A 25,580-nucleotide genomic window follows, 5' to 3' on the forward strand; every position below is an offset into this window, starting at 1 on the left:
TTTGAGTGATAAATTACCGCCATTGCTGTAGTGATGGGAGACTTCACATAGAGAAAATATGCAAAAGTATATTCTCCACAGTATTTATGTTTCTCAGAAGGAAAGTATGTTTTGTAAGGTAATGTAAATTTCTGAGAGGAAAAAAAAAAGTTCCATCCAAAGGGCTCTACATTTAGTTTTCAGAGCAGAATTTCAACAGTTGGTGATTTTTTTCACGCTATAGGAAATTACTCAATCATATTTTTATATCAGATTTATTTCTTCCAGAGTTATTCCCATATAAGAAATAAGTAGAAGGAGTCTAACACTACTTTTCCTCCTCAAGTACTCAGCCCTGGGAGAGGTGATTGAGCTTGCTACACAATGTGTAAATGCAGTTTTGATCTTCAGTGAGAATAATTTAACTTGCAAAGGCTGATGAGGTCACTGTCTCTAGATGTCTATCCCTCTCATTAATCAGCTTCAGTACAGCAATATTTTAAAGTACTGTTCTTTAAGGCAAAACAAAGTCATTGACAGTTTCTTCCCAAATGCTATAGTGTGAACTGCTGCAACTCAGAAGCAATCAACAAATGTCTTAGACCTCTAAGGACAACATATGGTGACCCTCTCCATTGTTCCAATTCCAGTGTTCCCATCTGACTATCAGAGCTTTAGGAATTTGCAGGCTGGAATTCACTTTTGTGTGGAGTTTGTTGAATTTCAAAATCATTGCTCCTGATTAAAATAATTTGTATTAAAAAAAATCCCCAAACTCATATTCATTGAAGCAGGTAAGAAGTGGACCCAGGTCTCCCAGATGTGCACCCCATATATGAGACTGTAAAGTTACTCTCTCTTCCAGTCCGGACTAGTGAACATTAGAAAAACTTAAATATGTCATAGGTCATTTAATGTGAGCAAGTCTGCTCTCTTTAAAAAGTTGTCATGTATAGCTACCAATCATTTGGGAACTGAGGATTCTCTCCGCCCCCCCCCATTTCAGTAGTAAGTTAAATTGGAATGGCAAGTCTGTATCAGCCCATTAGAAGGTAGAAAGTGCATAACATCTCAGATTCCCACATTAAGAGCAAAATGTTATTATTTTTCTAGGGAAAATCATGTTAAAAATAGCATCTAGGTTCTAATATCAATTGCAAAGGTAAATACAGAGTAGTTAAAGCAATGTGTTTAACAGTCACAAATAGTAAGGTAGCCAAGTACAAAATTTAGTACACTCACCACAAGCTGATTCATCAGACTTATCAGAGCAGTCAGGTCTAAAATCACACTTCTGGATCATCCGGATGCAAAGACCAGAGGCTCTACAAACAAATTCCTTCTCTGTGCAGTTGTTCATGGGGAGCGTGGCAGGAACTGAAGTTCCTGAAGTAGTTGTAGAGATTGTTGGCAAGTTTCCTTTGAAAGACAAACCAACAAAATGTTGAAAGATGGAACTAAGGCATTATAGTTTTATAATGATTTCTCCTCTTGCCACTCCCACCCTTTGTCAAGGGTATAGCTTTACTGGAAACATGTGTGGGTGGCCAAGTTGAATGACTTAAATGCTGCCCAGCAGGAACTGAATTGAACATTTCCTCAGTGGAAAGCACTAGGCTGGTCATACTAGTCAACAACCTTTCATACAATCCTCAACTCTTGCAAGAATTTATTTACACTTCTTACCTGTCTTTCAAATTTGGATTAAGTCAGTGAGTCATTTAAAAAAAAAATAATGCCACAGACACTAACAGAACAATCACAAAAACTTAGTTTCCCTGTGAATCAAGGCTAACAGATTACTCCAATGGTAATGGCCTTTTTTTTAGCACATTAATTACTGCAAGTGTCTGTGGAAATTACTATGCTACCTTCTTACCTTGCAATTTCATCACTGCAAAAAAAAAAATTCTCATTAGAACAATTATTTTGAAATCATAATCTTGTTCTACCACTTCCTTTATGTTACATTCAATCCATTATCACTTTTTTCAAATCAGTTGTGTTTGCCTTTCCTCCTATTCTTTACTATGCACGTTTCTTCAGACTAACTCTCACTTCTTGAAAACCCTTGCTATTATTGGCCATAAAAGGAATTGTCATTATATAACTCCTTCTTTAAATTTAATCATTACAAAATTACTAGCTGTAGTGCACAATGCACCTGAGCAATACACCTGAGTTAACTGAAAAGTACACATGAATAATTTCATATAAAGTGTGTTTGGGACAGCAAGGAATTATTTTTTTTCCCCCCCTGAGGCCTGGAGTCCTAAGACTGATAGGAAATTCTTCACGAGCAGGAGCCATTTCTATTTCATAAGGCAGAAAGAACATCTATGACATCAAATGAATTACACACCAACCAAATGAATGATACTCACATAATATCCTAAGACTCAAAGAAAAGACTTAGGGGAAGGAACCTTTTGAAGGAAAAATTGCATGAAACAATAACTATATCTCCAACTCGTAATAATGATGAGGACCTTATTGGTCAGAAATTTTTAAATATAAATGCCACATTCATGTCTCTGCTCCTAATCCACTGGAACAGGAAAAGAAATTTTGAAGTACCATAAGCTTTATGACACCTGAAAAGAAAGGAGAATCTGCTCCTTTCACTCTTTAGAAATATTTCATTTTCTATAGTTTATGAAATACCACTTTACTAAGAGCAAGAAGTATGCTCATGTTTTGACATATTTAATACTGCTTGTGAGGGGCTTCACCACCAAGCTATCAAGCCCACCTCTCCTTGGTCAGTATTTGGTTATTGAAAGTGGAACAAGAGCAACTGGGCAGCTAGTGCTTAATTCTAGGGTGCAGGGACATGGGAGCTCTGCTTTTTTTCCCTGATCCAAGTTTCTCTAAATATGGTGGAATATGCCATAGCTATTGACTAATTTGCAAACTACTCCCATAGTCTCTTTGACTCTTTTTCGGTTGCTGGGATTTTTTTATGACGTAGAGTAGGTAAAACAGAGGCAGGACTCTGGAGTGTTTCAAAAATTGCTCTCAATACTAAGACTGCTTTAAAACTGTACAGAACACACAAAAAAATGTATTCAATCCAGTTCTGTCCACCATTATACCGGAGTATTTTTTATTTCTCTTTCCATACAAAATTAGCTCTTTTTTTTTCTCCTTATTTTTGAACGTTGAAACTCTGACTTTCTGTACTTTTCAACTTTCTTCATGTTTATTTTAAAAACATTTTTCCGTACCTCATTTGAGAACATGTAGGGATTCTCTAATTACTTCTTTTAAAGTTTTTTTTTCCTTGAATATAAGGCATTGTACATTAACTGAGTATTCATATAAAACTTTATATTAAAAATGTTATAATAAATGTTGTACACTGTATAAACCTGGTAAAATGTGAGCTAATTATTAGCAGAAGAAACATGCCATATACACTTGATATTCCTAGTAGACCTTATTATTTCTAGAGGAAATTTTTGGAGTAACAGAATAAAACGCATCTGCACTAGGGTGTTTTATAGTTGGTGCTAGGATATTAATAGACAGACACTAGTCTAAACTCTTTGCTGTTCTACAGCCCTATTATGACTGTACATCAGCTGTCACACCATATATAACACTGTAATGCTTGCTGCAGCTAACATTATTCCTCTTAAAATCCCTTCTGTGGTGAAGTGACAAGTCTGGAATCTGGTGTCTTGAAGTACATGTATTTTGGGATATGACATTTTTACAATTCTGTAGATACTGTACTACTCTAGGCAGCAATGTCTTCTGAGGACAGGCTGCTCTATCACCTGAACTGTTTGTGTGCAGTAACATGAAAGCAATTGGCACAGTATAAACATTAAGAATTATTGCTCAGAGGCGGAAGGCTGTATCAAACTGAGTTTACTGAATGAAAGGTCAGTCTACACCCAGTTAAGTTTCTTTTCCCTTCTGGGAACCAAGAGCTTAAAGAGTTTGGAAGTCGCATACTTCTTACTGAGGATCTCTTTTGGACCTTATGTGCACAGCAGAAACTATTTTGTGCTGATGCCTGGACACGACGGTCTGAGAAGCAGGGAAACAAGTCTGGATTTCCTTGTCAGGTAGGAGTCACAGTTTAATCAGGTTTTTGCTTTTCCCATAGCAATATTTACAAATGACAGAGAATCAGCTCACAGCTAGGAGATGTGCACTTTAACTCTATTCTTACCATTATAGAGAGTACAGCCTAGAAAAGACATGTCATCAAGTCCAATGTCTCCAGTGAAACCGTCTCCTACAGTACCTTTCACCAAGATCTAGGGAAATAAGAATTACAAAAGCTTTTTTCAGTTTATGGTATACTTCCACTTCTCATTAAATATTTCATTTGAGAGAGAAGTAATTTACCACATTCCACACTTAAAATGAGATTAAATTTGTTCTAGGGATATATTCTATTTAGTGACACGTTATGAGAGAGACTAATTATTATCAGCTTTCATTGGTGGCCACATCAATCACAGTGAACGATAACAGAATGGTTGGCTTCACAATCATGTAAATCCACTGAAACATCATTGTGATATAAACGATGACAAGACATTATTATAAGTGGCGTACTGTGATGAGCTCCTTTGGTACTTGTTGTAATAACATTAATCATGATTAATTATAATAACATTCATGTGAATAGATTATATACCCTTATACAAATCCCACTGAGACGAAAATAATTAAGCAGGTTAGACATGTGCTATGGAACCTTTCAAAGAAAAATATTCTACTATTTCATTAGAGCTGCGAATACTGTACACGCTTACTTTCTCTACTGTCAAAGAATGAGAGAGCTTAGTATTTGCGAAATACTCTCTGGATGATTGAATAAGCCTCTTTTCTTCTGACTGTTGCTGAATGGTAAAAATCCAAACAGGTGATTGGGGAAAGATTTAGTAAAAATTTTCTTAATCTAACTAATTTATCTTAATTTAATTGATCCCTATTCATTAAAAAAAATAAAGCTTCCTTAAACCATATAATTTTTTAAAAGATAAATAATGTTTTTTGCTGATTCAACAGAGTTCAAATGTTAAAGTTATTTCTTTGTCTTTGTTTTAAATACTTATGTTGCTTTTTGTGCACACACACACATTTAAGCTTCCAGATTATTCTGGAATGCTGCATAAAATTTCAAATACATTTTTAACCATTTGTTCCTCAGTTCAACGACAATTCCTACAAAGGAATGAAGTATAAATAGTGGCAAAAAATACTTATTCACAGTACTGTTAGTTCTAATATTTTTGTAATTTACTTATTTGCAATTTTATTTGCAAAGAAAATTTATTTTCAACAAGTAATGAAGCACTGCTCTGAACTTAAAGATGCAACATGCTTCTGTGTAGATAGGTGTCTCAATTCTTTTGGTCAAATATCATTGACATTTTGGAAATAGTCTCATATTAAATGTAATTTCAAAAATATATGCTTGCATTTTACATTTCAGCATTTCTTTTGTCCTATAGTAAATGAAGTCCTGTAAAGGATTTCCAGTTTCAGAAATCAGCACTGTGTATTAAACAAGCTTCTCAGTAACTTGAGGCAAATAAGGGAATTCATCTACACACTAAGAAGCTTTGTTCAACTGGGATGTATGCAGAGCTTTTAGAAGCCACACTTTAAATTTATTAATGTGTAACAGGAGGAAAAGATATTTAAAAGGTGCAAGGAATGGCCTTAACACTGAATAAGTAAGATAAATTTGTTTCTGCTATTCTGAACTTGCGTGTGAATACTAGATTTATTACTGATGCTGAAATCATCAGAACAAGTAAAAATGATTATGCTTCATTTATAGATTATGTCTATTTAGATAAAATAAATGAGTAGGCTAAAAGAAGATGGATATATGTCACTTACTATATATATGCTGATGATGGGCTATTTTAGCATTTATCTAATATGAATGACAACAGTAAGAGACAGCATTGCTTCTTATTGCTCTTGTCTTAGTATGGGATTCTTATTTTTCCCTCAGAATACCCACAAATAGTCTCTACAATATTACCTCAGTAAATGAGGGCAATGTTACAGTATTGATACCAATAGCATAAAAATGCTTAGAAACAGGACAAATCAAGACATCTATCATTTGGAAATGCCATGCAAGAAAATTTATTATTCCAAAATGTCAAAATTCCTTTCAGTGTAATTTTGACTGGCAAACACATAGTAGTTTAAATAAAATCTTAAATTTGTTTTCAGAGCATGAATCATTAACTACTCATAATGAATTACTCATAAATAAGCTACAATATAGACAAAGAGGCAGAGTTTGTTAACTCAACTTACACAGTTATTGCTAAGACAAATGCAAGTGCCCTCAAAACCACACAATTTTTCTATATGATTGTGCTGTGCTCTGATGGGTGTTAACCAGTAGGTCCAGGGGTTTCTCTTCCCATAGCTCCCTGTGCACATCTCCCTAGCCATGACATTCACACGATCTGAGGCCATCCTTATGTACTATGGTAGATGCTCCACCCCTGGAAACTTACAAGGCCAGGTTGGATGGGGCTCTGAACAACCTAATCTAGTCGGGGATGTCCCTGCTCCTTGCAGGGGGGTTGGACCAGATGATCTTTAAAGGTCCCTTCCAACCCAAACTATTCTATGATTTTATGATTCCATGATTATCTTTCATCAACATTTCCCTAGAGGAGGTTGCGTTACTGTACCTTAAGAAGGAATGCTTTTATTAAGGGCATAAAAATATCCAAAGATAGAAGTGGCAGGGCACATTTCTGCAGGAATAATTAAATTCAGAATACTACTTTATTGTTATGATGATGATTATGACAGTATTACTCAAAATCTCCCCACTCCAATTAAAGTTTTTTATATTTATTTATGTACTTACTTGAGGAGTCTGACACTTTTGCATATAGTGTTAAATCAGTAAGTAACAGAAAATGTAACAGAGGTGTAGGTATAGACTTAAAACTGAGAATCAATTTATGAGTTAGTGCTGCTGTATAAAACTTAGTCTCTTTGCAGCTGTGTTTAAACATTGACCACTAAAATTAATTTGCCAGTTGAAATTCTGCAAACTTCATAAGCTATTATTAAACAACCTCCAGGGAACTCATCTACCATGAAGCTCATTTCACATCTCATTTGTTATTTGAATGAGGATAAATATTTCCCAATTTCTCCAGTTTTCAGAACTCTAGAGAGGCAGCCTCAATGAAATCTATAAAGGTAGCAAAAGGTATGCTACATAAAAAAAGAAGAAAAAAAACTCCATGAAAAGCAAAATCTATTTGAAAGACACTCTGTATACAGAAAAGGATTGATCCATTAAGGTTTTGAACAAGACAGATTTTTGAAGGGTGAAGGACCGTTATGACAACTGTTAATAGAGGAATTACAAAAGGTAATACTGTTCTGTATAAATGTTCCATTTTTACAGTAATGCTCATTTCTGTCACTAGCCAATTCCCACTGAAGGTTAGTGAAATAAAATCTTAATTTCCATACACGTATAGTTTAAACTATTGAAATTAATTCCAAAAATTGAGAGATATTCATAATTCTAAGATTTCTGTGTGTCTAGGAAACAATAATATTAGTTGTACTGTGTTTACCTAGTAATATAGCCAGACAATATCTCTGTTTGTCACAGTAACTGTTAACTATGTTACTTAGTGATTTTTTTAGTAGTTAGAGCATGCTAATTTTGACTAGCTTTGCTACGATTATTTCTGTCAAGAAACTATGATTTGGTTTGAAGAGGAAAGAACAACCACACAAGTGGATAATAGTAAAAGTAACCAACAGGACAATTTGTCATCAAAAACTTTTGTCATAACTTACTGAAAGCAAATGCAGGATTGAAAGTCGAATATATTTGACAGCATATCTCTGAAGTAAACTACTCTATGTTTTAATGTTAGGTTTTAATAAAGGAAAATGTCTCGCAACTTTTAATCAAGAAAAGTAACCAATTTCTTATGAGATGATAGAACTTTTGTAATTACAGATAAAGGACAAGCCATAGAACTACGAATTGTATGAAATCTGTACTAAGAATTCCTACTTAAAAACTCCTTTTTATCAAGATATCTTCATCCAACAATCATGTCACAATAAGTCTTCACTGTACGATGATTTTTTCAAGAACATATGAACATATTCCTAGGATGATGTCTCAAGAATTACATTAAAAAGGGAAAATATTTACAAAGCAAATACAAACTTTTTTTTTAGAAAATCTAAGATCTAAAAATAATCTAAGAAATTTAGATTTAATTTTGATTTCTTAAGTTATTAGTTCATGTCAATTAAGACTTATTGGCTTCTTTGATAAGTGAGTCCAAACATGGTAATTTATTCGTCCTCGCTTTTATGTCTCTGCTTCCTCAGCTGCCATCAAGGGAGCAGGCACTGTGGAACCTGAGACCATTTACCAAAGCTCTCATCTAGACTGCCAGTAATTGCTTCCTGACTACATGGCACTGAACTTTTCCTCTAGACCTTCTGCACCATGGGTTCCTGTGGGAAAAAAAAATCTGGTTGCACTGGCAGAAGGGGTGCCACAGCATTCCCCTCGTGGAAGAATTACTAGATAATCAGGGCTGCTACACATACGTGGAGCCCTTCTGCCCCCAGATGCAAGCACAAGTCAAGACAGCCCTTCAGCTGCTGGAAAGATTGTTATGTCACCACAACTTTTTAACAACACACGTAAAAAACCTTGAGATTCCACCGCCCATCTTCAAAGCCCATCAGCACCTTCCTTTTGGTCCATCAAAAAAGCATCAGAAGTTAATGTCTCAAGACTTCAAAAGTTGAAATAAAGGTCTTTCACAAAGGCGTCCAAATGAATTCTTACCAATGATCTTAAGGACACACACATCAAATATGAAAAATATTATGTCAAGTATCTGATGTATTACAGTGCTTGGTTTTACAAGATACTAAAAAACACTAGTTCTAGGTCAGTAAAGCACTTTATCACACTTCAGTATAAGCTTGTGAACCCTCATGCTGATTTATGATGTTTTTCTAAGCATTTCTCTGAAGTGCAGGGAAGAATCACGTTTCTATCCTTTTTCAGACTCTTCACTGATGTCGGTGGGACTGCTGACAAGCATAATATTAATAACTGTTTACATGCTCTAGAAGTCAGTACTTTACTGTATTAAGGACGCAGGACTCCACTGTTTTCACTTCATAATATTAACATTGGAAGAATTATTGCAGAAGCAGTATATAGTCAGTGCCTAAAAATTTCTGAGATTCCAGCTTTATAAAACAACATGGTTAGCCTGCCCACTTGGGGAACATCTATCTAGTAAATATAATGATAATGCTATATTTAATCCAATCTAAGGTCATGGTTATTTTTTACTTAATCTACAAAAATTTACAGAAGTCTCCTCTATTTCACAAGATTATAGGAAAATGACATTATTTTCAAAAGCAACTCAGACTGTAAATACGAAGTGTTAAAAAAAAACCATACCAAAACCAACAAAAAAACATGGGAAACCAGACAAAACTCCCTTTAAATCTGAAGATATTTTTCAGTCTCAAAATTAATTTAATTCCTGTTCAGTTGGCTACAGGGGTCCAAAATGCATACATATTCTTTAGCAATCCTAGGTTTTGTAATATTAAAAATGTAAATGTATTCTTTCTCTAAAAAGGATGGATTATGATTTTTTTTTAATGATTTAAAAATCACTAAGTAATGAAAATACCTGACAGATAAGGACATACTCACAGATAATATTAAAACATCCATATTATCTGCGCAATGGCCAAATACAGTCCAAAAAAAAAACCCCCCAAAAGATACTGTATATTTTCTCCCACATCTAAGGTACAAGCCTCTTTAGTATTCCTATGTGAATTTAGGGAGTTTTTTAAGAGCATCAGTCATTTCTAATAGCCTTGTGGTTAATTTTACAGACAGTTCAAGGATCCAAAGGCTGGATCTAACTGTTAGGCTGTTTTAACAAGGATACATACAAGCAAAAGTGAATGAGTTGTAGTAAGGGAATAGCAAAGTAATGACAAGGCTAATGATGTTCCTTCATGATCAGCCTTTACTGACTCCACTGAAATTACAGTACCCTGAACTACTTTCAGACAGAATGTCATCACCACTCCTTTACCATAATTGGGTTTTTGCTGCTAGGGTGCTGCTAGATTCAGCAACTTACACACTTATACACTACATAGATTTTTTTCTCCAAACCATCATTTCCCCAGATGTTAAAATAAATAACTACGTATATAGATTAATTAATTACATGAATCTGGCTGAGCTACTACAAATTCCCGGGACTTATGATCCTAAAAGATGTGTCCCACATTGAACAGGATGGCTTGTTCTGACCTGAGTACTTTTGTCCCTGCCTCTCATACCCTGGAGCATGTCAAGAACTCAAGGGCTGCATAAAGACCTCTCCACATCTCTATCCAGTGAAGTCTGAACGGAGTCTTCATGGATAGTCTTGTATCTGATCTATGCAATGCTTACTGCTAAGGCAATTCTTACATGCTGAGCTAAGGAGTATCCTGAGAGAAGACAGGAATTGCTTTCTTTTAAATTCTTATGAAAACACTTGTGCCAGTAACCCAATCAATTATCTATTTAGTAGCAAATGCTAGTGAGCAAGGAGGTCACTATTACATCTTTTGCCTAAAGATGTGGACTTTTCCTTATCCAAAGGATTTTGCCTGACTGAGACAGTAACTTATACATAATTGCTGCTCCTACAGCCACGCATATGGCCTTAACCTCCAAAATAAGAAAACAACAACATAGGGATATAATTGGAATATCCAACTTGCCACGAAATCCTGTCTTCATTAAAGATAATGAGAGTTTTGCTATATAATTCAAGTGGGAGTAGAATTTCTACTTTTTTTTTTCTTATTTCTGCTATAAGTATCCTCAATAAATACAACAAGGTCATAAAAATGATACAAAAAACTCCTGTGTTTGACGCAAAACATAGAACTATGGAAGGAAACTTAATTAAAGCTTCAACGAAGTACTGCCTTCCTGTGATCTTCTTCTTACTGTTTCAAATACAGCTTCTAGATCCAGCAAAGGAATGAGAAAAATATCACTAACATTTTCCTTCTCTTTGCAAAGTTATCCAGTCTAATTTTCCTGTTCAGCAATTCCTAATACATAATACAGTAATATCAACAGCAAATTTAAGACACTACTCTTAATTTTTAGGAAAGTAAAATTCCTAGTTTACTTGACTCCCCTCAAATTCAAATGACTCAATGCAGTCAAGTTGTTCAAGGTCCGGTTGGACAGGGCTTTAAGCAACCTTGCATCTGGTGTGTTCTGGTTTTGTTAGTGAGGGGGGGCCTAAGGTGGTAGCTTCTGTAGGAAACTGCTAGAAGTCGCTCCCCTTTGTTCAGTGGACTCGGCCGGGCGTAGGGCGGACCCGCTGCTGGCCAAGGCCGAGCCAATTGGTAGCAGAATGTCCCGTGATAACGCCTCTGTGATAACGTATTTAAGTAGGGGAAAACAGGAAAAAGGGGAGGAGAAGATGTGAAGCAGCTGAGCGGGGGGCAGAGAGGGGGAGGCGCGAGCCTCATGGGCCTTGCAGGCCTCACCCTCTGGCCTCCCGCCGGGCAGCCGACTGGGCCCAACTCGGCCCAGCCCGGCTGCAAGAAGTGGAGAGGAGATGAGAAGTGAATAAGATGTAAAAAGGATCCTGAGAGACGTCTGCCAGCCTGTTGTGAGGAACGGCTGCAGACGCCAAGGTCAGTGAAGAAGGAGGGGGAGGAGTAATACGGCTTCTGGCCAAGATTCCTCTGCAACTCGTGGTGAAGACCATGGTGGAGCGGGTTGTCCCCCTGCAGCCCATGGAGGTCCACGGAGGGGCAGAGATCCACCTGCAGCCCGTGGAGGACCCCACGCTGGAGCAGGTGGAGGCCTGAAGGAGGCTGTGGCCCGTGGAGGGCCCGCTGGGACAGCTGTTCTAGAGGGACTGCACCCCGTGGAAGAGATGACCCACGCCGGAGCAGTTTCACGAAGTACTGTGGCCCGTGGGAGGGACCCCACGCTGGAGCAGAGGAGGAATGCGAGGAGTTCTTCCCCCGACGATGATACAGCGGCGTAAAACAACGCGTGATGAACTGACCGCGACCCCCATTCCCTTTTCCCCCCAGTGCCGCTCGGGAGGGGAAGGTAGTAGAGATAATGTTAAGCCCGGGAAGAGGGAGGGGTGGGGGGAGGTTATCTTGTTCCCTGTCTCATTCTCCTGCTAATTTTAGAAATAAATGAATAGTTTTCCCCAAGTTGAGTCTGTTTTGCCCGTGACGGTAACTTTAAGGATTTCTCCCCGTCCTTATCTCAAACCTTGAGCCGTTTTTCTTATATCATCTCCCCCTATTCTCTCGGAGGGTGGGGGGAGCGAGAGAGAGACTGCGTAGTCTGGTCCCGATCGGGGCTCAACTACGACATGGTGCAAGACGTCCCTTACCATGTCAGTGGGGTTGGACCAGACAATCTTTAAAGGTCCCTTCCAACTCAAATAATTCTGTGATTCTATGATCAGCGAAGGATTACAAAACTCTTCCCTGCCAATATTAATCTATCAGCCAATTAATAAACAGAAGCAAATGTATACTGAACTGTACAGATCAGCCAGCAACCATAGGCTTTACATTACCACAGTGAAAGTAAAACTGAGAATTATGACTATAATCAGAACAGAAACCAAAAGCACCATGTATATTCAGAAAAGGGTATATAACATGCCAGCATGTATCAGGGATGAAAGAAGCCAACACATAGATCAGAGGTGAAGAAAAATAGTTCCTGCGCTGAAAGAGAGCTACCAAGCTGCAGCAAATATGGCTTGATATCCATGCACTTGGAGTAGAACTGGAGGAGTAAGAAGTAAAAAAATCATCAGGTAACCTTTAAAGGACAACACAAAAGAAGGAGAAGAAAAAAAGAATCCCTGAATACTAATCTCAGCAGATTATTAGGGAAAGTGCAAAGGAGAAGAGTAGGAGAAGGAAGATAAGGAATGACAAATTGAAAACTGAAATTGAAGCTGCTACCAGAGTGGAAATCTATGATGACAAAATCTTTATGTGAAAATTGCTACCAGGGAATGGATCAAAAAGCAATAACAGAAAAATGATCACAAGTGGATATTAGAGATGTAATAAACATCTAAGAGAAGTCCTTGATAAATTCAGAGCTACTTCAACACCAGATTTTAGTGAAATATATATGTCTGTCCAACTAGATATTAACAAACTCCTACTGGTGTGTCAGCACGCACTGACAATCAGGCCCTGAACAAGGAAGCAAGCAGACAATCAAATCAAGGCAGGATGCTAATAACACTTGACAACAATAAAGTTGGTTTAATAAGGGTGAAAGTGACAACTCGGTGGATAAGGAGTTGGCTGGATGGCCGAACTCAGAGAGTGGTCGTCAACAGCTCGATGTCCAAGTGGAGATCGGTCACGAGTAGCGTCCCTCAGGGGTCCGTGTTGGGCCCAGCCCTGTTCAACATCTTTGTCGGAGACATGGACAGTGGGATAGAGTGCACCCTCAGCAAGTTTGCCAATGACACCAAGTCGCATGGTGCTGTCGACACGCTGGAAGGGAGGGATGCCATCCAGAGGGACCTTGACAGGCTGGAGAGGTGGGCCTGTGCCAACCTTGTGAAGTTCAACCAGGCCAAGTGCAAGGTCCTGCACCTGGGTCGTGGCAATCCCAGGCACAAATACAGGCTGGGCAGAGAATGGATTGAGAGCAGCCCTGAGGAGAAGGACTTGGGAGTGCTGGTGGATGAGAAGCTTAACATGAGCAGGCGATGTGCTCTTGTGGCCCAGAAGGCCAACCGCATTCTGGGCTGCATCAAGAGAAGCGTGGCCAGCAGGTTGAGGGAGGTGATTCTCCCCCTCTACTCTGCCCTGGTGAGACCCCACGTGGAGTACTGTGTCCAGTTCTGGAGCCCCCAACACAAGAAGGACATGGGCCAGTTGGAGAAGGTCCAGAGGAGGGCCACAAAGATGATCAGAGGGCTGGAGCACCTCTCCTATGAGGACAGGCTGAGAGAGTTGGGGCTGTTCAGCCTGGAGAAGAGAAGGCTCCGGGGAGACCTGATAGCGGTCTTCCAGTACCTCAAGGGGGCCTACAAGAAAGATGGGGAGAGGCTGTTCAGTAGGGCCTGTTGTGATAGGACAAGGAGTAATGGTTTTAAAATAGTGGGGAGTAGATTTAGATTGGAAATTAGGAAAAAATTTTTTACAATGCAAGTTATAGAACACTGGAACAGGTTGCCCAGAGAGGTGGTAGAAGCCCCATCCCTGGAAACATTCAAGGCCAGGCTGGATGAGGCTCTGAGCAACCTGATCTAGTCGGGGATGTCCCTGCTCCTTGCAGGGGGGTTGGACTAGATGAAGGTCCCTTCCAACCCTAACCATTCTATGATTCTATGACTCCTGGCTGTCTATCACAGGTGGGAGATCACAGCCTCTTTGTTGTGTTAGTAGCCCTTAACAGACTTTCATTTTGATAATTTGCCAAGTTACTTATTGATCCCATTCATACTTCCTTGTGTCCAAAACATCCCTCGGCAATGAACTGCACAACAGACCACCCTAAAATAACATTTCCTTTTGTTTTGATTGTCTTGCCTAATAATTTCACAGAGTATCTCTCATTCTCTGCATTCAGAGAAATCATTAATGATCATTCTCGATGCAGCTTCTCTGTGACACTGTTGATTTTATGTTTCTCTGTTACATCTAAACCATCTCTCTTTCTAAGAGGAATACTCTTTACCCAAGTATTCTAGAAAGGGTCAAACATTTCTACTTAATTTTTTTTTTTCAGCTTAATGTTCCAGCTTAAGGGCAAATACATGATTACTTTTATTTGTTTTCTTAGGATATAGAGGTGAAACAGCACAAACTGTTCAGAACCTGTTTCCTTCTAACAACACTGTGAGTGGTAAGGAGAAGTCCTAGCTGCTTGTGCTGATATGCAACTCTAACAGGCTGAAACACGGTCTCCTCACATTGCTTTTCACGCTAGGAAACAGTACTTCTCTTTGGAACAACAAAAAGGTATGTGCACTCTTCCAACAAAGCTGCATGCAAGAAGTAAAATATGGCTGAGTTTGGTTAGCTCCATTTTCTGGAGTACACTAGTATAAGTCCAGAGTTTCAACTTGATCCTTATCAGTTAATGATTACAGAAGACTGAAAAACTCACACACTTAAGTGGATCTACAAAAGTATTGATGTTACAAACCTCACTGAAAATTTCTCTCAGAGGTGCTGTGAAATGTAATATAAGATCTAGAACCTGTAGCAGATTCAAATCAACAGTTCTGATACTTGTTACATAGGGAATTAAATTGTAATTTTTCTTACTACATCCGGCTGATGAAGCAGCCTATTAAGTCATTATCTTTTCTTAAATTGATACAAAGGGGATTTAGTTTACTATAACAAGTCCTGCTATATTATTCACATATGAAATATAATTATCACCACTAGAGATGTGTGAAATAAAAACACTAAATTCTGAAGCCTCAAAATTTGTCATAGTACAGTTTTGGGGTTTTTTTTTTGTTTCAAGCAGAACCTAAAACCACTTTGAAAATAGTTTGTGAAGTAGAACTATGCCAAAAAGTCAATTTTTCATCTAGAACTGTGACTTTTTCATTACAGAAATGGTTGGGGGTTGGGGGTGTTGATGAATCTGCTCTCTTCTCAGAAGAGTAATTGCAAGAAACAGTTAGAATTACAGAATAACTGACAAGCAAGCTTTGTGATCCTATTTTATTTATTATAGAGCTAATAATCAGAATCCCAAAGAAGAATCACTATCTCATCTCACTGAGGAATGAAAAAGGAGTGAGTAAAGTGTAAGAAAGTAGATACTGCCTATGTGACTGTGATCAGCTACCTGGTGCTACCTTAAATATATTTTTTAGCCCTCCCTGTCTCTCTTTTTAGATTAAGGGTAAGAGCCTGGATGCAAATAACGTATTTTTACTACACATATGTTTGACACCAAACTGATCTTATGTTAAGGGCATACCAAAACCATAATATAAAAAGTAGCTGGATATAATAATAATAAACCTAACACAACCCTATAATCAAGATTAACAACTCAACTGTAACTATGCACCTCCACAACTAATTCTATGGCTAAAAGAAAAGAGTAACTGAAAATAAAATGTCCTTGGAGTGAGTTAATTTGCCTTTGGATTTGAAAACATTTGTAAGAAAAGGTATAATATGCCCTATATCTCCTTAATAGAAATGGAAAGATTAAAAATTAGGATTTAAATTAATATGTGAAAAGACAAAACAAGCACCTCAATCATCTACTGTCTCAGAAATGAAGAAAGCTTCCTTTAGATTCTTAACTGTCTTTAGACAGATTCTGCTGCTAGAAAATACAGTCAGTTCTTGATTTAGCACCATTCAAGAAGTATACTTGAGAACTTATGTGTCGGAACTAATTACGACTAAGACTTCACCTTTCCCATTTGAATGGCCATACAACTGATATTATATTTGATGATGTCATCACAGATCACAAACAATACATTGTTAGGGCTATGACTAACTTAGCTGATAGCTCAGCCTGAATAAGAGACTGGGGTATTCAGAATATTAGAAGAATGCAAAGACACAAGTCACATTTTGCTCTAACAAATCAGTTAATTTTCAGGACAGAAAGTATTTTTTTCCTCAAACTGATAAAACTTTTGAATATACAAAATTGTCCTGTTTTATATCATGAGTAATGAACTGTGCAACCACTGTACCTGAAACCAGCATGTTAGAGTGTGGAAGGTACAAATAACAATGTTTGTAACAATGTTACCAATCAAAGGGAAAGGGATCCACTGTTCTTCAGCTGTCTGTCTTCCCATGTTTGGTCATGCTTGGTCACACTGGAGGGGAGAGATGCCATCCAGAGGGACTTTGACAGACTGGAAAGGTGGGCCCGTGTAAACCTCATGAAGTTCAACCAGGCCAAGTGCAAAGTCCTGCGTGTGGGTCAGGGCAATCCCAAGTGCAAATACAACCTGGGCAGAGATGGATCAAGAGCAGCCCTGAGCAGAAGGACTTGGGAGTGATGGCCTGTTGTGACAGGACTAGGGGTAATGGTTTCAAAATAAAGGGAGGTAGATTTAGAGTAGATATTAGGAAAAGATTTTTTTACGCTGAGGGTGGTAGAACACTGGAACAGGTTGCCCAGAGAAGTGGTGGATCCCCCATCCCTGGAAACATTCAAGGCCGGGTTGGATCAAGCTCTGAGCAACCTGACTGAGTTGGAGATGTCCCTGCTTCTTGCAGGGGGGTTGGACTAGATGACCTTTGAAGGTCCCTTCCAACCCTAATAAATCTATGATTCTGTATTCCAGAGCATTAAATGTGGTTTAAAATCCTGTTCATGTGCTTGAGAAATCTAATTTGCATCATTATCAATATACTCAGACATACATGTTTCAGAATTAGGCTCTTAAAATACAGTCTGGATTCTACGCTGGGAAGAACATAAAGACAGCACAACAGGTACTGAAAACAGTAGTTGGAAAAAGAAGATTGGCTTGTATTTGTGTTTGTAGAACATAGTGCTATTCTATATTCATAGCAATTGCATCATTCTAATTTTCAATCAATATTCCATTATTTTCTAAGCTAATACCTAATTGATAATAATAGTAAATTATTACAGTGGTTTCTGTTGTTTACTTTTCTTGGCACTTCTAAAATAGGAAAATACCAAATGCATTTTGTATGCATTTAATTCTAATATTTTTCGATGAATTTTCATTATTTATTTTTGCCTGATTTTGGTCCTTGTTTTTCACTTACAGGAAGTAAGTTTTATAGCTGAAGGGAGATGTAAGAGTTTATATATGACATTCAAAATACTAAGATTTTTACTAATTGTAGTCAATATAGCATTAATAATTCATCATGTAGATAAACAGTGTATTTGTATTTTTAAGTTTCATAACAGCCACCTTATAAAATCTACACTGTTCATTATAAAATCATCATAGAATATCAGACTCCTTTATGTATTACTTATACTTTGGATTATCAAAGATCTATAACCATCTTTTTTTTTACAGAGATACACATACATGTTGCAGATGAACAAAAAGTGAATTGGATTGGGGTAAAGGTGATTTTTTTGGGTTTGTGATTTTTTTTTTTTAATAATATAGTTTGCAATATAGCAAAGTTTCCCTAGATCTCACACAACAGACATGGTAGATAGGTGGTTTATATCACGGCTAAAAGGAGACTACACTGCCTAAAAGGATTAAAATACAGAACTTTGCCATTGTTCACGTAATATCACCATTTCCTTTTTCTGTATCCATAGAAATCTGAATGAATAGAGCAAGCTAAGACAGTTACATTTATCTAAGACGTTAAAATAGAAGTTTGCACTTTCTTCTGAGCAGAAACTATTTCGGGTACTATGATTATTCAAGGAAGATAAAAGCAAACACTATTTATCATCAATATAAGTAAGCTATCATGGACAGATTGTTATTTTACTACCTTTTCAAATGTATTTTAAGGAAAAGACATGTAAGTAAACTTCTCAGAAACATTAAAATAAATGTAGATCAACTAAAGAGACAAGTAGACTCAACAACCTGTTATTTTTCATGTTGAAAGAAGTTTCCCACATAGTAAGAAGAAATGTCTTGAAAATGAATATATTCTGTTCTGGTTTTGTTAGTGAGGGGGGGCCTAAGGTGGTAGCTTCTGTAGGAAACTGCTAGAAGTCGCTCCCCTTTGTTCAGTGGACTTGGCCAGGCCTAGGGCGGACCCGCTGCTGGCCAAGGCCAAGCCAATTGGTAGCAGAATGTCCCGTGATAACGCCTCTGTGATAACGTATTTAAGTAGGGGAAAACAGGAAAAAGGGGAGGAGAAGATGTGAAGCAGCTGAGCGGGGGGCAGAGAGGGGGAGGCGCAAGCCTCATGGGCCTTGCAGGCCTCACCCTCTGGCCTCCCGCCGGGCAGCCGACTGGGCCCAACTCGGCCCGGCCCGGCTGCAAGAAGTGGAGAGGAGATGAGAAGTGAATAAGATGTAAAAAGGATCCTGAGAGGTGTCTGCCAGCCTGTTGTGAGGAACGGCTGCAGACGCCAAGGTCAGTGAAGAAGGAGGGGGAGGAGTAATATGGCTCCTGGCCAAGATTCCTCTGCAACTCGTGGTGAAGACCATGGTGGAGCAGGTTGTCCCCCTGCAGCCCATGGAGGTCCACGGAGGGGCAGAGATCCACCTGCAGCCCGTGGAGGACCCCACGCCGGAGCAGGTGGAGGCCTGAAGGAGGCTGTGGCCCGTGGAGGGCCCGCTGGGACAGCTGTTCTAGAGGGACTGCACCCCGTGGAAGAGATGACCCACGCTGGAGCAGTTTCACGAAGGACTGTGGCCCGTGGGAGGGACCCCACGCTGGAGCAGAGGAGGAATGCAAGGAGTTCTTCCCCCGACGATGATACAGCGGCGTAAAACAACGCGTGATGAACTGACCGCGACCCCCATTCCCTTTTCCCCCCCCGTGCCGCTCGGGAGGGGAAGGTAGTAGAGATAATGTTAAGCCCGGGAAGAGGGAGGGGTGGGGGGAGGTTATCTTGTTCCCTGTCTCATTCTCCTGCTAATTTTAGAAACAAATGAATAGTTTTCCCCAAGTCGAGTCTGTTTTGCCCGTGATGGTAACTTTAAGGATTTCTCCCCGTCCTTATCTCAAACCTTGAGCTGTTTTTCTTATATCATCTCCTCCTATTCTCTCAGAGGGTCGGGGGAGCGAGAGACAGACTGCGTAGTCTGGTCCTGATCAGGGCTGAACTACGACATATTCTTAACCTGAAATTTTTACCAAAAAAAAAAAAAAAGAGTATAATTTCTCGCAGATTATTAAATCCTTTGCAGATTTCAGTCATACCAGTTCTGAATTCAAATAAAAACTCTAGATCATCAAAGCTGATAGATTTTTATAAGCATGTGTATTTAGGACCGGTTTCCTTACTTGTCAGTATTAGTATTTGAGAGAAACGCTTAATTTTGGCTCAGAGAACTGCATTCCTTTCATTGAAATGTTACCTCTAAATTTCCCTTTCCACTCATCCAGCTATTTCTGTTCTGCTCACTGATGTCACATTTAACATTCTGATATAAAACATCTAATGGAAGAGCAACAAACTTGAGCCCTGGTTTGATGGCAGCTAGAACAAAGGTTTTCTGTGAAATTTAAGGTTCTGAGGTTTAGTGGGAGCTGGTGTGAGCAAATGAAGTCTTCATGTGTTGTTCCCTTTGGGTTCCTACCAGAGCATTCAATTAAAGACCCTACAGCTTCATATCTATTCAATTCCAAGCTTTCAAAAGGGGATCTGCCTCTCCTTCCAGGTGCCTCTGTGCAATCACAGTAATGTTAAGTCCTTTTCCTCCCAAGAGGACAGAACTTTTCTCCACCTGAGAATAGTCTTTTGGGAAATAAAAGTGGGACAGTCTAAAGCAAATATTGAATGACATCAGATTTGAAAGGAAGGTGTTTATTTTTATAATATGTTTTGTGGGGTTTTTAAAGTTAATTTTATGACCAGTCAGCAGTCAAGTGAACTAATGTCGCCTCTAATAAACATGTAAGGAATGCAGTTCCTTCTGCATTATTCTGGTTCATTAACGCAACCAGAATAAACAGTTTGTGCATAGTGAAAGGTAAAAAATACGCACAATTTTAAAAAGATTATAAAATAAATCAAGAATTGTAGCTGTAATTTACTATTACTGTATCTTTCTTCAAATGGTATTTGACCTGTTGGCCCAGCCTTGCGCACAAGTGTTCTGAACTGATATTTCTTCTCACATTACATAATGAAATATTAACATGCAAGTCTGGAAAAGTAAGGCATAGGAAAGGGTGTTCCTTTTAATAGTCCTTTTTTCAGGAATGAATAAAAATTTTTCCAAGCTGTTCTCTAGCAGATTCAGGTAAGTTTGTTTCATCAAATGCTTGAAAAACAAAAATAGAATCTACTTTAAATACCCCATGTTCCTATTCAAAACATTATAATCATGTGTTTTAGGGGGAAAAGCAAATTCCAGAAAAAAAATATTTCAGACATTGCTCCTCAAAAAAATCCTACAAATGTATTTCAAAGTCAATTTGATCAGACAGTTACAAATAGCTTTGAGATTGCACAGTCATTTATACATTCGTAGCGTTTTACGAGGCAGCAAATAAGCACCTCACAACCTAGAAGGATCATACCTGGAATGGCTTAGAGCTGCTAATGTAAAGTGTCTGTCTGATCCATCTGTTTCCTTGATTTCCAAACTTGTACCACAACAGCCATCCCTTGATGTTACTCACAGTTCTCTGGAAGACTGACAGCTTATAAACTTGCTTTCCAAACATATGATAATGGAAACGGAAAATGCAGGTTCCGTTGCCGGGAGGATTGAAGAGAGGACTAAGCAAAACTGCTTTATCTTGGAATTGGTATGGCTTGGAGGATTCCATGTAGAGGTAGTGTCCCCTGGCTGTGCCTGTCGTGTGATCCTTCAACGGGCCTGTATTCACCGTGGGGGTTGGACCCTGTATTCTGATCCAGTCAAAGTCATCCTCAACATCCTGCTCCCAATTGCACAGCCCATTTTCAAAGTTACACTGCAGATCAGGGTCTGAAATGTAAACAGAATAGACTGTCAAGTGGAAGCAGTATCAAGAGGTGATCATGCTTTAACACACTTTCATTAACTTTCTAACACAATGAAAAAAAATCTTTATCTTCTTGCAAAAAAAGTCTTTCTAATATAGAGAATAACATATATCATCTTCTCCTTGCAAAAAAACCTCACCTCTGAAGACTAAATATACACCTACTTAGACAAAAAAAAATGAAATTTGTTCATTTAATTACTTTCTCTTTCAATATATATCTTGAAAACTGTACGTAAGTAATTTATTGAATACATAGAACTGTGAAGAACATTTTCTTATTGATATTATTAAATTTATATAATTTTATAACTAAAGTATACAACGTTGTTTAACTGAGTAAAGGATTTTAAAATAAGGTTAATTGAAAGAAATAAACAACAGGATATAGTCTCGTAGGTATGTGTAATAATTGACTTTACATGTTTTTGCATGGCAGAAATAGTCCTAAAAAGAGGTTGAGTTTTAGGTGTTTGTTATACTCAGTAGCTTCATAGTTTTATCAAAGCTAAATTAGAGAGAGGCCTCTAACACAATTGCACTTTATTATTTGACATCAAGGCAAAATATATTGATTAGGCCAATTACTTCTAATATATATATAAAAAAAAGGTGTATCAGAGGTGGAGAACTTGCATTTCATCTTTGCATCTGCTATTCCTAAACAGTAACTGACATAATAGCCAAAACTTTATTTCTTTTTTTAATTAAGCTGCTATTTTTATGGTGTTTAAAACTGCAAGTCATATAGTATTTTCTTACTATGGACCTCAAAATGGGTTATAAAGAAGATTGATCTGTTACAAGTGTGAAAACTGAGATAGGTTGGAAAGCCTTCTCTTTCTTTGAAATTCAGACCAGTTTTAAGTTGATATATGGCAAATAACAGCGTAGGCTTGTATATCCTCAGGCATGCAAGGTGTCCCCTGTTTCTCAAATTCATTGTGATTTGCATAATACAGTTACGCAGGATGTGATAAAGCAACTGCTAGTTAATTTTATTTTATATTAATCTTACTGAGTTCTTAAAATTAATGAATGTATGCTTTGGAGAGAAAATCATCAACAGCAACCTTCAGCACTGCAAGGTGACTTTTAAAAACATGAACAACCCGTAGCTTTCCTCAGTTCTTACAAGTTCTTTCTTTGAAGGGAAAATTATGCCCAGAATGATTAATATCTTCTAGTACAGGTATTTTAACATTTTCTAGGTAGAAAGAGTTATAGGTCATAAAAAGAAATGGAACGCACACTCCTTTCAGTCTATATACGTTCTCCGCTGTACTGCCACCAGTGTAATCGAAGGCAGCGCATTAACACAACTGGCAGACTGTGAATTCTCTCTTTTAAAATAAACTTGTAATGCATGTGTGTGTTTTGCGAAAGTTAAAGAATTACGACACTTTTGAATAAAGAGTATTGAATTAAATTTACCCTTAGTTGTAACTCATCATATGCATTTAAATTAAAAACTTTCAGAGTCTGTTTTATTAGTAACTGTATTCAGTTGAATCATCACTGGTTGTGACACTGATAGGCTGTAACAGTACTGTGCTTTTTTACCCCAGGGATGAACTTAGCAAGTAAATTTTGGGTTGCTGTAAAGTAAATGATAATAGAAAGTACTCACTACAGTTGTTTTCATCTGATCCATCCCCACAGTTATCCACAAGATCACAGACCAATGAACTGTCAATACACGCTTTCGTGTCTGTGCACCAGAAATGGTTAGGACCTTCACAACTTAATGCTGGAGGTGGAAGAGCACAGTTTTCAAATGTAATATCATCAATTGCTGAGACACCATCATAAAAACCCAGACTGATCTTATCAAGTGATAATTGGAAAGGATGTGGAAGTCGTCCAAGCTGAATGACTGCCTTCAACCACTGATCTCCCTCGTTGTAATATGTCCTCCAAAGGACAGTAGGCTGTTTCAGCCCATCCACAAACAATTGCATCTCTGCTGCTCCAACTGAGTGTCCATAATTATAATACCTGAAACGATAACAAAAAAGTTAAGGGGGCAAAGGATGAGTATGGATCACATCAGGTATAATGGCCAGTACGTTTTCTGTCATAGTTCCATTAAATACAAGAAGTTCATAGTGCCTGTTTCCGGTTTTACCTGTAATTCAGCCCACTTTCTGTATGATGGTAGAGTAGGCTGCTGTATCAGTCTAGGGTTTATTTCAAGAATTGAAGATGATGAGAGAAGAAGCATAATCAATTAAATTATAATCCACAGCTTAAGTGACACATTTGCTTTCATATTAAGCAACAAACACTGCTCACTCAGGTACATAATGTTTTTTCTAAATTCAATTCAATACATAACTGTAAAGATTCAAGAAGGAAAAACAGAACACTTACTGAATGCAAAAGCACACCTTCTATCTGTGTTAGTTACTGTTAACATGTTGCATTTTTACAGCATTTTTGGAGGATCTCAAAGCATTTTAACATAATGTGTACATAGGTGAGCTGTCATACAACAAAACTGGGAACAGAACCAGGAACAGAACCAACAATATGTAATTTTCAGACCTGTACTCCAACTTGAAGTCTTGAGTCTCTGATAAAAAGACATTTCCTCTTCCTATGAAAGTATATTTTACATTACTAAAAAAAACCTACACTTAATAATGTCAAAGTCAGGCCAAACTTATTTAAACAACAGCAACACTTTTGACCTGAGTACATAGATCGTCACAGTTTACTTTTTCTGTCTCACTTTGATAAGATTGCACAGAGACTGAGACAAGACAACAACTGAAAGGGGGTGAGTTTTATTTATAAAAAAAGGCTTAGAAGCAAAGCTTCAGTTCTTGCACTAGAGGTTTTGTTTAAACATGATACAATCTAATTTTGGATACTACAGGTGACTCAAGGAGCTACTAGATTTTTTTATGTTTTCCTGTTCTTGAATAAAATTCCATAACGTTTTCAAATTTACTTAACCAAAGTAGAAATGTTAGCAAAATGACTATGGGATTTGTCTGTGTATATGCAGACACAATCCTTTAACAGATTTTTACGCAAAATCTGACAACAAAGTCATCCCATGTTTCAGTTCTGTTCTCCAAGTGCTTCAGCTTATTTCTGCATAGTGTTCACAATGAAGACCATATGATTAAAGAATAAAAAGACATAAATACTTCAGAGAAAGGTGTGTCTATTGCAAACTATAATCTCAATTTCAGTTCACGACAAGCAATGTGAGATGATCTATGAATTTTAAATCTAAATTATTTCATACCAAAAGGATAGTGTGCAATTTGATCCAGTTTGCCTGAACTTTGGGCTTCGTAGCTGAGCTACTTGTGAAATGCTGTTGCTGTTTTTCAGAATGAACATAAAATGACCTATCAAAATAAAACAGAAAACAACTTTTCAGGGTGGAGAAAGAAAATGTTTTTAAAGGTTTTTAAAGCATTCATGGTCTCCACTTTAAATTGGGTTAAAGAGCAGGTATATTATGCCACTTCTCTGTGGCTTGTCTTACCTTCCGATTTATTGTAGGTGTGATCCTGTGGAGGAGCTTGGTTCTTAAAAGCAGGTGCAAGAGCACTACTGGAACTTCTTACCCAGTCAAATTCATCCGCCTTTGCAGCTTCAATCCAGCCACAGCTGTCTCTTTCAAAGTCACATACAGCAGCTAAAATGAGGAAAGAGGAATTTCACTTTATCTCTGTACGTGACATTACTAAACAAGGAAAATACCTCTGTATGTGACATTACTAAATGTATCTGTAATCTCTGTACATTACTAAGTGTATCTGTAATCTGTGTGTGTGGCATTACTATACAAGGAATTAAAATGTTTCTAATATGTCACCAATATTCAAGGAAGAAGTCTAGAAAAGGGATATT

The 25,580-nt window shown here is 37.8% G+C and overlaps 1 protein-coding gene across 1 annotated transcript in view; it reads right to left on the reverse strand.

The window, feature by feature from the left end:
• MALRD1 (MAM and LDL receptor class A domain containing 1) overlaps positions 1-25,580 on the reverse strand; it is a 243,807-nt gene that overhangs the window by 169,222 nt on the left and 49,005 nt on the right. Inside the window, exons 12-17 of the mRNA XM_086740250.1 lie at positions 25,213-25,365; positions 24,967-25,072; positions 23,338-23,705; positions 21,258-21,670; positions 4,163-4,250; positions 1,222-1,398 (exon numbers count right to left, since the gene is read on the reverse strand). Coding sequence (XP_086596376.1) covers positions 1,222-1,398; positions 4,163-4,250; positions 21,258-21,670; positions 23,338-23,705; positions 24,967-25,072; positions 25,213-25,365 — 1,305 coding nt within the window. The remainder of the gene's footprint in view (positions 1-1,221; positions 1,399-4,162; positions 4,251-21,257; positions 21,671-23,337; positions 23,706-24,966; positions 25,073-25,212; positions 25,366-25,580) is intronic.

This window comes from Chlamydotis macqueenii, chromosome 2, assembly GCF_036417535.1.
Source record: "Chlamydotis macqueenii isolate bChlMac1 chromosome 2, bChlMac1.mat, whole genome shotgun sequence".
In the NCBI taxonomy this organism is placed as follows: domain Eukaryota; kingdom Metazoa; phylum Chordata; class Aves; order Otidiformes; family Otididae; genus Chlamydotis; species Chlamydotis macqueenii.